The sequence below is a fragment of the Xiphophorus maculatus genome, chromosome 14 (genome assembly GCF_002775205.1).
Source record: "Xiphophorus maculatus strain JP 163 A chromosome 14, X_maculatus-5.0-male, whole genome shotgun sequence".
Classification (NCBI taxonomy): domain Eukaryota; kingdom Metazoa; phylum Chordata; class Actinopteri; order Cyprinodontiformes; family Poeciliidae; genus Xiphophorus; species Xiphophorus maculatus.
Window position 1 is genome coordinate 16580391 of NC_036456.1, and position 13704 is coordinate 16594094.

A 13704-nucleotide genomic window follows, 5' to 3' on the forward strand; every position below is an offset into this window, starting at 1 on the left:
CACTTTTTTTTTGCCAACCAGTGACTCTTCTGTTTTTGAAATACAGCAAGATAAAAGTGAACTAGTTTCAGCCAAAGTCCAACTACAGCAGCGTAGCGGCAAACTGATAATCCAGCATTAAAGGTGTCATTCATTTTACATATCGGAATATTTACGAACTAGCTTGCCATACACTGGAATGAGGGTAGCCGTTTCGTCATCATTAACCAGAGGCCGCAAGGTGGCACGTTGGACACTAGATGGCGCCAAACTCTACATTTTATTACCCACTCAACCAAACAGACTTGGAAAAACGAAATCTAACAAAAAGGCTCTTGAAATAATGCACACTTTTTTACAGCTACAAAATCTATTTAATTAAAACTATTATTGAAATCGGGCTCACAATAAAATGCCAGAAATTTAATTGCCTTTTTTTGGGGCTCAATTCCTGTGAAGTGTCTACAATGCAGAGATCCCTAAAGATTTAGAGATAGATGGGCTGATTGTTTTTACAAGAGAACCAGGTGTGCATTATCAGGGCAATGTTTGTAGTATAATTTCACCAGGATAAGCCAAGATAAACACAGAGCCTCTCGTCATATTAGAACCGATTATTTCCTATTGGCAAATTAAATAGTTATCTTCTTTGAATGAGCACCTTACGATATGAATAAAAAAATATGTTTTTGGAAACCTTTGAGGGTTTTTCTGAGAAATGTGTTTTAGACTGGAAAGACGAAGGAGTTCATACTGTCAGTACAGTTGTAGGAAAAACCAAGAGCTGATCCAGTTTCCTACAAAGCCCTCTGTATGAGACATGGCACTCCTTTTCTGTATGACATTTATCAGTCTATGACATTGCTGTTAAGAAACTTTGAACCATTATTTTTCTAACATTGCAATTTAGTTTTTTGAGACATCTGTTGTGCAAAGCTGTGTCAATTTACAGCACTGCAATTGAGTTAATGGCCGCCTGGACTCGGCCATTGCACCAGCTTGATTCTTTTCTTTTTCAGCCGTTCTGGTATGGATTCCCCTTCCCGCTCTCACTTTTTCTGGGATCGCTTTTCTGTTGATGGCACAATTTGGATTAACTTCAGCTACCTTTGGGCTCACAACACAGAAGACTAATAGTTGGTCGTGAGAGGAAGACAAACACAGCACCAGTGGGTTGCAGAGGTCACCCAAAGGAAATTACATAGGAATAGTGGAGTTTCACACTTGTGATAGAAGATTGATCTCCCTTATCCAGAACCTTAACGATGAAAATGACTGAAGTTTGAATGGTGCTTAATAATTTACATTTAACCAAACATTACTGAGGATTCAAGTAAGTATTTCGGCATAAATCTTTAATTTTGACACTCGATTAGAGAACATCAACAATGAATTCTACCTAGTTCTTTTAAAAAAGTTATATGTTGTAAAAGTGGACAGAGACAAACAAATTTTTAAAAGACCCGAACTGAAATGACTGTGAAGCCAATGATTGGTGGAATAAGAATAAGAAAAAAAAAAGAATAACAAGACACTTTTGCGTATTTGAATTAGCATATTTATTTGTTTTCATTATATTATACTTTGTGTTTTTTTACATAAAGAGACATATTTCTTGTACACATATAGATTATATGGATAATTTGTTTCCGTTTACAGCATATGTACATGTTAAATACATTTGAGATCAACACCAAGAAAATAAAACATTTTACAAGTGCAAGAATGCTCGTTGGTTGCTAACTTTCGAGGTCGCTTACCCTTTTGAACCAGAATCAATTCAAAGCTCATGTGATAGATAATTTTTTTTTTTCTCTTCATCCGCTAAAAAAATAAAATGTGAAAATCATCTTGACGTGCTTTGGAAAATCTTACCTGTTGTTACATTCAAATGTCTCATCAGAACAGGTTGCAGTGAGATACCTTGGGTAATATCCACATTGGTTTTCATTCTACTTTGAAAGTGAGACTTACTCTAAGAGTTAAAGCGAAGACAAACGGAAGGAGATGTCCGCTGGATTCATTTCCCCCACATTTTTCAGCATTTCCTGCCAAGCAGACCCTATTTCTACTGTGCGCAAAGTCTCAGCAAGAGCACGTAAAAAAATCTGATATTTCCTAAAGGGTTCCTTTGAAGAAGGGGTGTGAAAAGAATCTGAAGTGAGATCGGATCAAACGGTGTGTGTGGGCGCTGACGGAGGCTTTTCATGGAAAATGTGCACAAAAGCACACGAGTCACTGCCGAGACCATACTGTAAATTGACTCTTCCGAACTGAATGGTGAAAGAATGGCTTACAATATCTATTGTTATGATTTAGATTTGTATTGTGCATATACTAAAAAAATAAAATGAAATAAAAATAGAGTGGCAGTGTAAATTAGTTGAATTAGAGGAGGCAATGTGGTCTTTAGAGCCCTCTTTTCCTTAACAGAACCAGAATGGGCATGTTTACTGTTTGTTTATGCGAGTTCGGTGTTTGCTTTCTCTCAGTGGTGCTACTAAAGGGTTCCCTGCAACATTCCTCATAGCTTCCAGAACATCAAAGCAAAAGTAGTGAGTTAAATGTATGTGTGCAACTTTTTTTGTTTTGTTTTGTTTTGTTTTTTAAAAAAGGAAAGAAAAAAGTTATTTACAAAAGAAAAAAGAAAAAGCATTGAATTTCTTAATGTTCCTCTGCAAACAAATGCATAAAATTTGGTGGTAATAAGCTGCGCTGGGGTGACCAGCCAGGGTTCCTCGCATGCATGCTTCCTCACACATTCGGTGAATCTATACATACTACTATTTTACAGTTAACTCCTACGACGCGGCTGTGCAGAGGCTGAGGTAAAAGGCGCGGGGAGGAGGAGAACTGGTTGCCCACTTTACCTCCTGCGGGTAGGGAGGACAGAGAGGGACAGACGAATGGGAGGGATTAGTCTCCAAGCATGTTCTGATAATCGACGCTCTCATCGGACACCAGCAATGAAGAACAAAAAGCGGCCATTACTTGATTTTTGCTTGAAAACACTAAATGTAAATCTGAAATATGAGCCAAAATTCCTTGGTTTTGTGGTCAAAATTAAAGTAATTTTTCACATTTAAAATGATTAAAAGAAAATCATCTAGCAGAGAAATGAAAGTGACTGGTGCTCAGTGGGTAGAGTCATCAACTTGGCTATCAGAAATTTGTGGGTTGGATTCCAGCTTGTCCCCATCGCATGTCGATGTGCCCCTGGGCAAGGCACTTAACCCCAAGTTTCCTACTGATGTGTGTGATGGTGTATGAAAGAGTGTATGTTTGTGTGACTGGGTGAATCTTCTAAATGTTTAAAAAATCATTATCAAGAGCTGTCGTTTTCAGAAAACGTTTTTATTTTCATATTATAGAAGTGGCAGGTATCCAATGTTTATACCCGTTACAATAATCAGTAGGAACTCCTTATTATAACTGCTGATCAGCTTTTTTCCTCTGGGATTTAGTCAATTTATCTTTGGCGTTGAGCTCTGGTAGTCTACGAGGTTGAAGCTATTTTTTAAGTTGGTCAAAATAAAAGATTACTTTGACGTAAATATTACAGGGGCATGAATAATTCTGGGCTTAACGGTACATTATTTAAGAGGCCTTTATGTGTACAACAGATAATCTTGTGTCTGAATTCACTATTTTTTTTTAATCCTAGTTAAGGAATAAAAAAATTTAAAATAAATCTGCTACAATGCATTTTAAATGTGTTTATAACATTAAAAAAAATCTATGTGGTGCATAGCTTATTCTAACATTGCAAACTTTAACAACACAAATCTTGTATACGTGAAGTATACTGATGATTATCTGACTGCAGGTATAATTCATTATAATAAAACTGGATTTCCAGTTTGGTAACACATGAGAAATCAATGAACTAGACATTTGTGTTGTTTGTGTGTCATTATTCTTGTAGCACTATATTTAAAACAGTGGTTGTTGTGATGGTAAAATAATTTACATTGAAAAATATATATATTTTTTGTTTTTTATATACTGTAGCCAATTTTTTAATACCTAATCCTCGCCTTACTCCATGCAAACAAATGAGAGGTCCTAAGAAGGAGCTACAAGTGGTGAAATTAGATTTAGCCACTAATAGCATCTGTTTTTTGTGATCCTGTGACTGTAGGAGGTGCTGTTTCCTCTGCACACCCCAATGGTGTCCCATGTGTTGTTTCCACAACTAAACAGATATAAAAAGGAAGAAAATAAACACATCTAAAATTATGCTACTACCTCAAGTGGAAGTGTCAACATTTATTTTTAACTACAATTTTATGCATTGTTATTCAGTAAAATCAAGCAAACATATTGATTTCCTCTCATCTGTTTTTGAGCCCAAAAAAGAAGAAGGAAAAAAAAGACGAGTCTTTTCCAATTTAATATGTCACATTTTAAAACGAAAATCAGTGTACCGCTTATTGTTGCTCATCTTCCATTGATGGCGTCTGATAAGAAAATCCCAAATTAGCAAAACATGCATGGAGCGATTACACTCTCAAAGACGACATGTGGTATATTGCTATAAAGTCTGTGAGTTTTCCACATTCTACGTAGCTGAAAGAGAGACAAATCGGTGTGAGTACATTATGCAAAATGCCTCTATAGGTGAGTAAATTTCAGTGTGGTGACTCCAAATGCACATTTGCACACATGCACACAAAAGCACCTTTGATTAGAGAGAAAATGGTTTGATAGACAGCTTGATAGATATCGTTGACCATACATAGAGATTGAGTCTTGATTTGCAAAAAAGTAGTTAAAAACAAAAGTACGTTTTTTTTTGTATACAACTTTCTTAATGTTAGTTATTTTCTCACCCTGAAGGGTGTTTTTTTTTCCCCATGCAGTTTATGCCTTGTTACTTGTACCTCAAACGGTTTGATTAGGTGACTTGAGGCAAGTTTTATGGTGAACAAAGCACTACACATTGACTAATCTAAGCCAACCATGATGCTTAAACATGGTAAACATCTTTTTGATGTGGTACTTCTAGGTATTTAGGTATTTAAGTGTATTGAGCCTATGTACTCATGCATTTCTTCCAAACTGTGTGAGATATTTGAAGGCTAGTCTCTACACCTCAGTCAGGCTTTTTTTAAACTTTTTTTTTAATCGGTACATGTGAAGCATGGAGGATTCTGTACAATCAGCGAGAGAAGAAGAGAAGCAGACTGTTAAGATGGCTTCACGTCGAATAATACTGTTACTGTAAACCTACTGCTACTTCTATGGAGCCAAAAAAAAAAAAAAGCTCAGTGGAAATGTGTCGACGACAATTGGCAGGACAGGATGAAGGCTGAAACGTGTCATAAAGACCGAGCACAGATGGATCCGCAAAAAAAAAGAAAAAGAAAAGAACAAAAAAGGAGGAAAAGTTTGTCTGCAGAAATCTCACACGAGAGTCTCGATACCATCGGCTTTGGAGCGAAACACTCATCCGCAGAGTCTGCCATGTCCTCATAAATAAATTCATCTGCATCCAACATTTGTTTCGGCCTGCTGAGCGAGCTTGTCCGTTCAAATGTGCTCACAGTTGCTGCTCAAGTCGTGGCGTTTTTGCTGTTAAAAATGTGAACATGCTGCTACTCCAACCTGTCAGGCGACGACTTGAATCCAGTTCCTCCAGTGAGCCCAATTGCATGCATAATACCTTTTGCTTGGCTCGCGCCCCTCCTCAAAAAGATTATCCACAAAATCTTTTCTAGATAAAACCTCATCACACTCCCTCCTCCACCCCTCCCTGTGGGCCAAAATTGTTTGCAGATTCCATGTTTCGTCCCGTTTTTCTTTACTCCTCACGTGGCTCTTGTGGTGTAAAGGATTATGAGGGTCAGGTGAGATCGACGGCAGGCTGTATGGATGGTTGTTGGATGGTGACGAGGTGGGTGAGGAGAGGGCAGCTCCCCGGCGGGCCTATCAGACGGACACGGGGCAGCTGATCACCCTGTCCTCCAGCATGACGCTGACAACCAGGAAGACGAAGTACAGCATGAACATGATGAAGCCCAAAAGCTTGCTCATTCGCCACTTGCACGCAGCGATGGAGATGATGACGAAGAGGAGCATGAGGAAGAGGAGCACGATGGCGCAGAAGAGGCCGTTGGAGCTGACCTGCACCGGGATGAAGCCGCGGAACATGGACCACAGTAGCCAGGGAAACGGCAGTCTGCAAAGGTACGAACATGTTGTTGAAAAAACAACTGCACGAACGAACGATTCGCATTCAAATCCCATAATCCTTTTTCGAATGTTGCCACTTTACAATCACGAAGAGCTCATGTACATAACTGTGAAGTGGGAAGAGAATGGCATACGGTTCACCACATCTTTTACAGATAAAAATCTGAAAAGCGTGGTGTACATTTGCATTGAGCCCGCTTTACTGTAATATCCCAAAATAAAATCCAGGGTAGCAACTCAGTACACACAGATTTAGATCAAAGCATAATTTGTGTCTGGATGGTCCAATCAAAGTCCAGTACAAAATCTGTGGCAAAACTGCATAGATTGGTCTTTAAATATGCTCTGCATCCAGTCTGACTGAGCTTGGACTATTTTGCCTAAATGAATATTGGGCAAGCATGTCCATCTCTAAATGTGAGAAGCTGATAGAAAGCAGCAATAATTGCAGAGGAAGGCGGTTCTACAAAGCAGATTGGAGGCTCTGAATTCAGATGTGAACCAAACCTTTCAGATTCTATTTGCATAAAAATGCTCAAAATCATGTGTCATTTTCCTTCCACTTCACAGTAATTTGCTGTCTGGTGTTGATCTTTCAGATCAAATCCTGAAGAATCACAACAAATTTTTAAAACCACTTAGCTTCTAAATATATTTCACTGAGGATAAGAGCCTGCATTCTATATGACTGGTTTCGCTAGTTTTCTTTTCCAAGAACAGGCTGCTATGACCAGATGCAATACAATAAAATGAAATAATTTATCTCTTTTCAGAGTGACGTGAGGAGATAATTGTTTTAAATACAAAAATCTATTTTGTTCAAATAAAATTGCATCTCAGAGAGGATCGTGGGGACAGATTCATCGTTACCGCATTTTACTTCAAGGTTCACACAGCCAAAAGTTGAGCACAGGCTTAAAACTCTCAGATATGACGTACCCAACAGTGATGTCGAAGATGTTGGAGCCCACAGAGCTGGATACAGCCATATCGCCCAGCCCCTTGCGTGCCACAATGACACTGGTGATGAGGTCAGGGATAGAGGTTCCAGCTGCTAATATAGTCAGACCCATAATCTCCTCTGTAATCCCAATGGTCTCGCCAACCTGCAAAGAGAAAAAAAAAAAAAAGAAAAGAAAAAAAAAGCTTCAGGGTAAATACAACCTCATCTTTTGTTGAAGCTATTTTTAATTTCCTTGTGATGCTTCGGCGCTTATGGCAGTGACAAAACTCAGATAGTCAGCTACGTTTTGAAAGCTACGGCTGTAACGATGTTAAATCAAATGTAAAGGATGTAGAAAAGGGGGAAAAGACAAAGAGTCTTGTTTACTAGATAGGGATTATGCTTACTGAAAGGCATTTTTTGTGTTGCTGCACTGATACTTTCAAATCAAAACTTGATGTGCTGCGTATACCTGGTGAGCCCACCACACCATTAGATAGGAGAATCCTGCAATCCAGCAGATGGCCCCCAGGAATGTAACAGGGAAGAACTTTTTTGACGACTGAAAAGGAAAAAGAAAAAGAAAAGGTGAATAAATCTTGTCTAGAAGAGAGGAGACGTTCTTGGAAAAAGTTTTGGAAAGTCACCGTTTTCCTGACGTCAGGAAGAGTCAGCCACAGGGGGAGGACGATGGGCATGATAAAGAGGTAGGTGAAGCGCTTGCGATTGGATTCGGGCCAGGACAGGCTCAGAGGCTGGTCCTCCTCTTCCTCATCTTCAGCCTGACAGCAGATGTCACAAGATGAAGAAGAAAAAAAAATCAAAATGAAACAGCTGTAGTCATATATATAAACTTGAATAAAAACACCCTTTACACACGTTAAAACATGTTGCATTTTTTTTGTCTGTTTGTTTGTTTTCAGTCTCAGGCTGTCAAGTATTGCTGCCATGCCGGTGTCCACATAATTCAGTCCACCATTTGGAAATAATTAGCAGCCAAACACGAAGAAAATAACCTAATGGGCTGAGTCATACTTTTTGCCTGTGCATTAAAGGGTGATGGAAAAAAAATCCACTATAGTCCTTCAGCTTGATAAATAGTCTCATCAGGATGCAACTTCCCATAGCAACCATCACAAAGAGGAAGGCAGCAGCACGACAACGCGCAGAGGTCTGCGGGAGCAGCACGACTTGGGAGCCCGCGTGCCTTTGCTTACCTTTGATGGACAGCTCAGGGTTTTCAAAGAAAGGTTCAGTGGAAAGGTTATTAACAGTTAACATCCTGCCTGGAGAAGACACTCTACTGGCATTTTAACCTGTCATAACTGTTGCATTGATTAGTTAACTACAAACAAGGTGAAGATAATTACGGCGGCACACAACCAAATATCCTGTTATGTCAAAGACAAGCTGAAAACAAAACAGAAAAGTGTCTGAAGAAGACTGCCTTGGTAGAACCGTGTGTCGGCCATATTGTGAATGACAAGTTCTTCTTGGAGCCCAATAGACCTTGGTCTTTCCAGGTAAAAGTGGCACTAAAATGTACATTTGACTTACTCTGCTAAATTCTTTTTTATTGCAAAATAGTTTGTTTAATGTACCACTAATAAGAGTAGCAGACACTGAGCCAAAGATGAACAATACCTCCACATTATTTTCATAGTGAGGTAAGGAAGTGTCAAAATCAATAATGAACAACTTAAACATCTTTAATATTTTTGCTTTTTTCTATGATTTGGTCACATTACACAAGTTACTCTGAAAAGAAATGCTTTGTGTGTTTTAGTTTGCTTTACATGTTCCAGTTTTACACTGGTAAATCATTAGTGGTGCATCTCCAAACTCTATTTCCTGTATAAATTATCTTCAATTGGTGCACAAATAGCTGCCTAATGCAAACTTAGCCATTTTAAAACACTGTTTGGACAAATGTGATATTTTTGAATTTTGATTTGCTTTAACATGATGCAAGTTTGCATGGGTATTGGCTTCCCTTGGACAAGCTACAGTCTTGAGCTTCCGACCAACTAATAATCCCCGCCTATCACGCGGGAGACCGGGGTTCGATTCCCCGACGGGGAGTGAAGTTTGTTTCAGGTCCCCCTTGAAAATGAGATCTAGATCTCAACGGGGTTTACCTGATTAAATAAAGGAATAATAAAAATAAAAATAAATAATACGCCATTAGAGGAATCTTGCGGCTCACATGTGAAATGTTTCTAACCTAAAACTTCTCTTCAACAATCCCGATCTACCCTTTTAAGACGCACAAACCTGATGACCGATTTGGGTGATTGCGCTCAACAGGCTCTCTTTCAGCAGCGGGACTCACCAGCGTTGACTGCTGATGTCGGCCTTGAAGCCCCGACCCCTGGGGGTCTGACCGGACCCGCTGGCAGAATGCCAAGTAAGTCACAGAGAGTCGGTGATTACCACGAAACATCCCCGCAGCTAAATCATATTTTCTATTAACTGACAGGCTCGCCTTGCCTCTGAACTGAAGTGGTGCAGCAGTAGACACTTCTGGCAGCAGATATTTGTCTCTTCTCCTTTGAATCCAATTACAGGAGATGATAATGGACCACGGGGACGAGCGGAGAGAGGGTTCGCACATGCACACGTGGATGACCTAGAGCTTGTTCTTTGCCCTTGTGTGAATGACGTTGGCGAGGCATAAAAACAACAAGAAGCCGGATGTACAGTAAAACACCTGCTGATAACAGCTGCTGCATTGTGGTTTGTAATTACTTCAAGAAATCCTTAACATTCTCAATTAGATCTGCTCTGCATACCATCAGAGCAAAGCAGCAATCTTTGAAAAAGGAAAAGGCTTTAGCATTAATCATGAATCATGTGACGTTCGTCCTGCTGTGACAGCTACAGCTGCTAAGCATCGCTCGGTAACCTTGGTAATCAGAGCTGCCTAACAAAAGGCAGCGCTCGCTTCTCTCCTGTTCTGCATCCACATCTCTACCTCTTCTCCATATCCAGATGGCTGCATTGTTGTCTGGATTGAATTTAATAAGTGCTAAATAATCCCCAAAGGGAATTTTATATTACTGCATGGAAGATTATTTAGGAGGAGAAGATAAAAGACAGAAAATAACTGAAATACGTTGACCACAGACGCAAAGAGAGAAGCATCCGTCTCAAGTCCACCGGAATTGGGATGGAGTTTTTCAGGCAACTTTAATGCACCAATGTAGAAGATTTGGTCAGTTTTCAATAATATTCAGATTAAACTCCAGGAACACTTGGAGTAAACAACAATTAATTCCTAATTTTTCTACTTATTCCTTATTTTGCCACAGACAAAGATGGATGAAGTGAAGTTTGAAATTTAAACCATCTTGTTCTCTGTTTTGCTCATGCTCCATGTTTCATAGCATCTTTTGTTTGTTTTTTTTTAGTTCTTCAGAAAACTCCACCAGCTGCTCCCATGAGTAAGCACCTTCATCGTTAGATGCAACAAAAACAATTCATTATTTTCAGAACCTCACTAATTAGCTATAAAAAAAAGTACAGAGAACTTCCTCATAAAATCTTAAGATTAAAAAAAGGATAAATGGCTGAACAAAAATCTACTTCTCCTAATAAGTCTCTTTATAAATAAAGATAAATTGAATAAATTGAAGATGTTTTTTTTAAGCCATTTCTCTCCAGATGTTTTGACACCTCTGCTCACCATGAAAGAACTAGTCTTTACCAGCAAGTGTGGGATTTTTGACTTGATCAACAAACAACCAAAAAAAAAAAAAAGAAAGAAAGAAAAAACTGGTATTTTTTATTAGGGATTTTTTAAAAAATTTAATAAATGTACTCAAATGGAGAATAGTTTTTCTAAAAATAAAAAGTAAAATAAAAATATCTGCTTGAGATTATGGTACTGCAATAAATGTTGAACTTATTCCGATAGCTTACCAGGGGTGCTAATCAGCCATCTCTTGCAGGTTTTACAAATCATTGCAAATTTCATCTTTTACCTGTCAAACGTAAATATTTTTGGATTTATTGCTTAACATGCTTTGTGAGCTAAAGCATCCCATGTTGCTCGTGCCCCCGACTCTAGCCTGGTTCTGAAATGCCAGCCCCTCGGGGGCCTTTCCTGCCTTGTGGTGCCTCAGTTGGTAACACTGCCAACTCTGTGCTTAAAGGGACTGACTTTTATCAGACACCACAGAGATGCAAGGGGTGGCCTGACATTTGGCTAATGTGTTTTTTTTTTCTTTTTCTTTTTTCTTCTGGAGGTGAGCGTTTGCTCTTGGCACCTGGCGTTAGACCAACATTACTCGGGCTAAAATTGTTCAAAGAAAGTGCAAGTAAGCCATCAGACCTGATGTATTTGTTGATTCAGCTTGTAGGTAACAAGAAACGGGCAAAATATAGTGACCTTTCTGCAGAACGCACATACTGTACTTATGTGGGATTAAGGTGAGATACCAGAAATGTTTTTTTTTTTTTTATGTCAATTTATGTAAAAACAGATTTACTTCAACACTTTTAGTCATTTTCTCACAGCATTCATCAAGGCTTGGATGTTTTGTTTTTTACATGTTTCATTTAGACATGAAATTCTCCTCATTTTCTTCAAAGGGAAAAGCAAATCTAGCATTAAATCCTGTCATGACACACGCTGCATGGACTTCTCTGAATTGCTTTTATGTGACGAGTCACAGGATGCTCAAACTTCTTTGCTTTGTGATCAAGACAGTCAGAAATCCAAAACATAGAACGAGATTTTGCTGTGAGTCATACTCTCGATCCCATTTATCTTCTTATATTGTCGGAAACATGTCGGTATGTTATAGCAGAAATTTGTCTCTAAGAGTTTTATTAAGAAACTGCGCAACATGTCTGCTACAGGTTTGAATTTGACCTTAACAATCCCCTTATTCCTTGTTGCCAAGGCTTCAGAGGAGGAATGGAACAATCAGTACGACGGGGCCTCTGGTGGCACATGATGGCGTGAGCAGGTTCCAGTAACTTCCTGGGTGACACAGACGGGTGCACTGTGGGACAGATGTCTAAAAATAGCAGCAAGTAAGAATTAGGCGTGCCAATAACCATCCAGGTCTATCAAAGGCAGTGAGTCACCACCTGAGAAATGCTCTTGTACATGCACACAAATAAGGAGTCTTCACCGCTCCAGTCCTGAGGGAATCATCTTTGGAATTAAATCTGAGGCTTTTATGTGATTCGGAAAGATGAGGGATTGTTTTCTCTTTAACAGAAGCAGATATTTTTACAGCTAGAGGGCTGTTTGTTTTTTTTTCTATTACTATTTTTAACCCAAAGCGTTACTGGAGAATGTGAATATAACTTGCAGTGCAGTAGATCGATACAGACATGACCGTGTTTTGTACTCTGATATCCTTCAGTGCGACTCCCACACCAGTTGGCATTTTTAGTCTCCACAAGAATAGAAAACTGTCTCCCAAACCAGTACAGTAGCCACGTTTCATGCAAAGAACAATAATATTTTACACTTCAAAACAGTACTTGACTGAAATAATTCAAAAGAGGATAAATAAAATGTGGAATTTTACCTGAGGGTATTACTGAAACCAGTTTATGTAAAGCTGCTAATCAGTTTACATGCTTTAAAAATACTCTGAAACACAAGGTCATCTTACTGAAATAGAAAGAATATTAACATAGTTAGTTATTATTCAGAATTGAGGTAAAATGATGTTGATTTATTGTCTAGACAACAGTTGATGAGAGTTATATAAGACAGTAATCGTAGTAAATACCATGAGTATGAAGCAGATCCTGTTTATCTAGCCGTACCTATGACCCCTTTATAGTTGGAATACTTTAATATGGCATAACTCGGAATCCAATTTTTGAAGTTGTTTTTAACTACAGTTTATCTTGCTAACATTCCTGTTTTTGTCCTCAATCGTTCTTATTCCTTGTGTGTAGAAAATACTGGAACAGAATATAGGAGGGTTAACAGTAGTATAGGCCAGGGGATTTTTGTCCCAGTGAGTTTTGGTGTTGCTTGCTATGTCTTTTTATTTTTTGTTCAACATCTTGTAGTTAAAAAAAAAGACAGTGGGGCATATTAACCAAGCTGTCTGCTTATCTGCCCACTTTTTAGGTTGCAAACAAATAAAAAGCCTAAATTCCACCTGTTTCTGGGAGAGAAGTCCATTGAGATTATTAATTTATTTTACAAAGGTGCCAATATAGTACATAAAGTGTTCACCTGGGCTCTTATGGAAATAAGTTATTTAGACCAAAATTCAGTCAAGCTATATCAGAGTCAACAGAAAATGCAACCTACATTAAAATATGTTACGGATGAAGTTTGCAGTAAGAAATAACTGAAAATATCTGTAGCATATAAAGTCTTTCCATTACATTGAAGTGTTTTTTAACTGTGACTCTAAAGCCACGCTGCCCTGAATCAGGTGAGTTAAACCAACATATTTAAACCTAGCAAAAAAAAAAAAAATCTATCTATTTTAACTGGCTTTATCATCAACATGGGTGCCAGGCTAAAACATTTTTGCTATATGAAATGTAGTCTAAAACAGTATTTTAAAAAAAGAGGAGCATGTGTTTAAGATGAGTTTAGTAGA

General features: G+C 38.5%; 1 protein-coding gene across 6 annotated transcripts in view; it reads right to left on the reverse strand.

Annotated features, from left to right (window-relative positions):
* Positions 1-1521: 1521 nt before the first annotated feature.
* LOC102216912 (sodium/potassium/calcium exchanger 2-like) overlaps positions 1522-13704 on the reverse strand; it is a 60022-nt gene continuing 47839 nt past the window's right edge. For all 6 annotated transcript variants that reach the window (XM_023346352.1, XM_023346351.1, XM_023346355.1 and 3 more), the window contains 4 exons: positions 7765-7899; positions 7590-7679; positions 7114-7280; positions 1522-6160 (listed from right to left, as the gene is read on the reverse strand). In XM_023346352.1, coding sequence (XP_023202120.1) covers positions 5911-6160; positions 7114-7280; positions 7590-7679; positions 7765-7899 — 642 coding nt within the window. In that variant the 3' untranslated portion in view covers positions 1522-5910. The remainder of the gene's footprint in view (positions 6161-7113; positions 7281-7589; positions 7680-7764; positions 7900-13704) is intronic.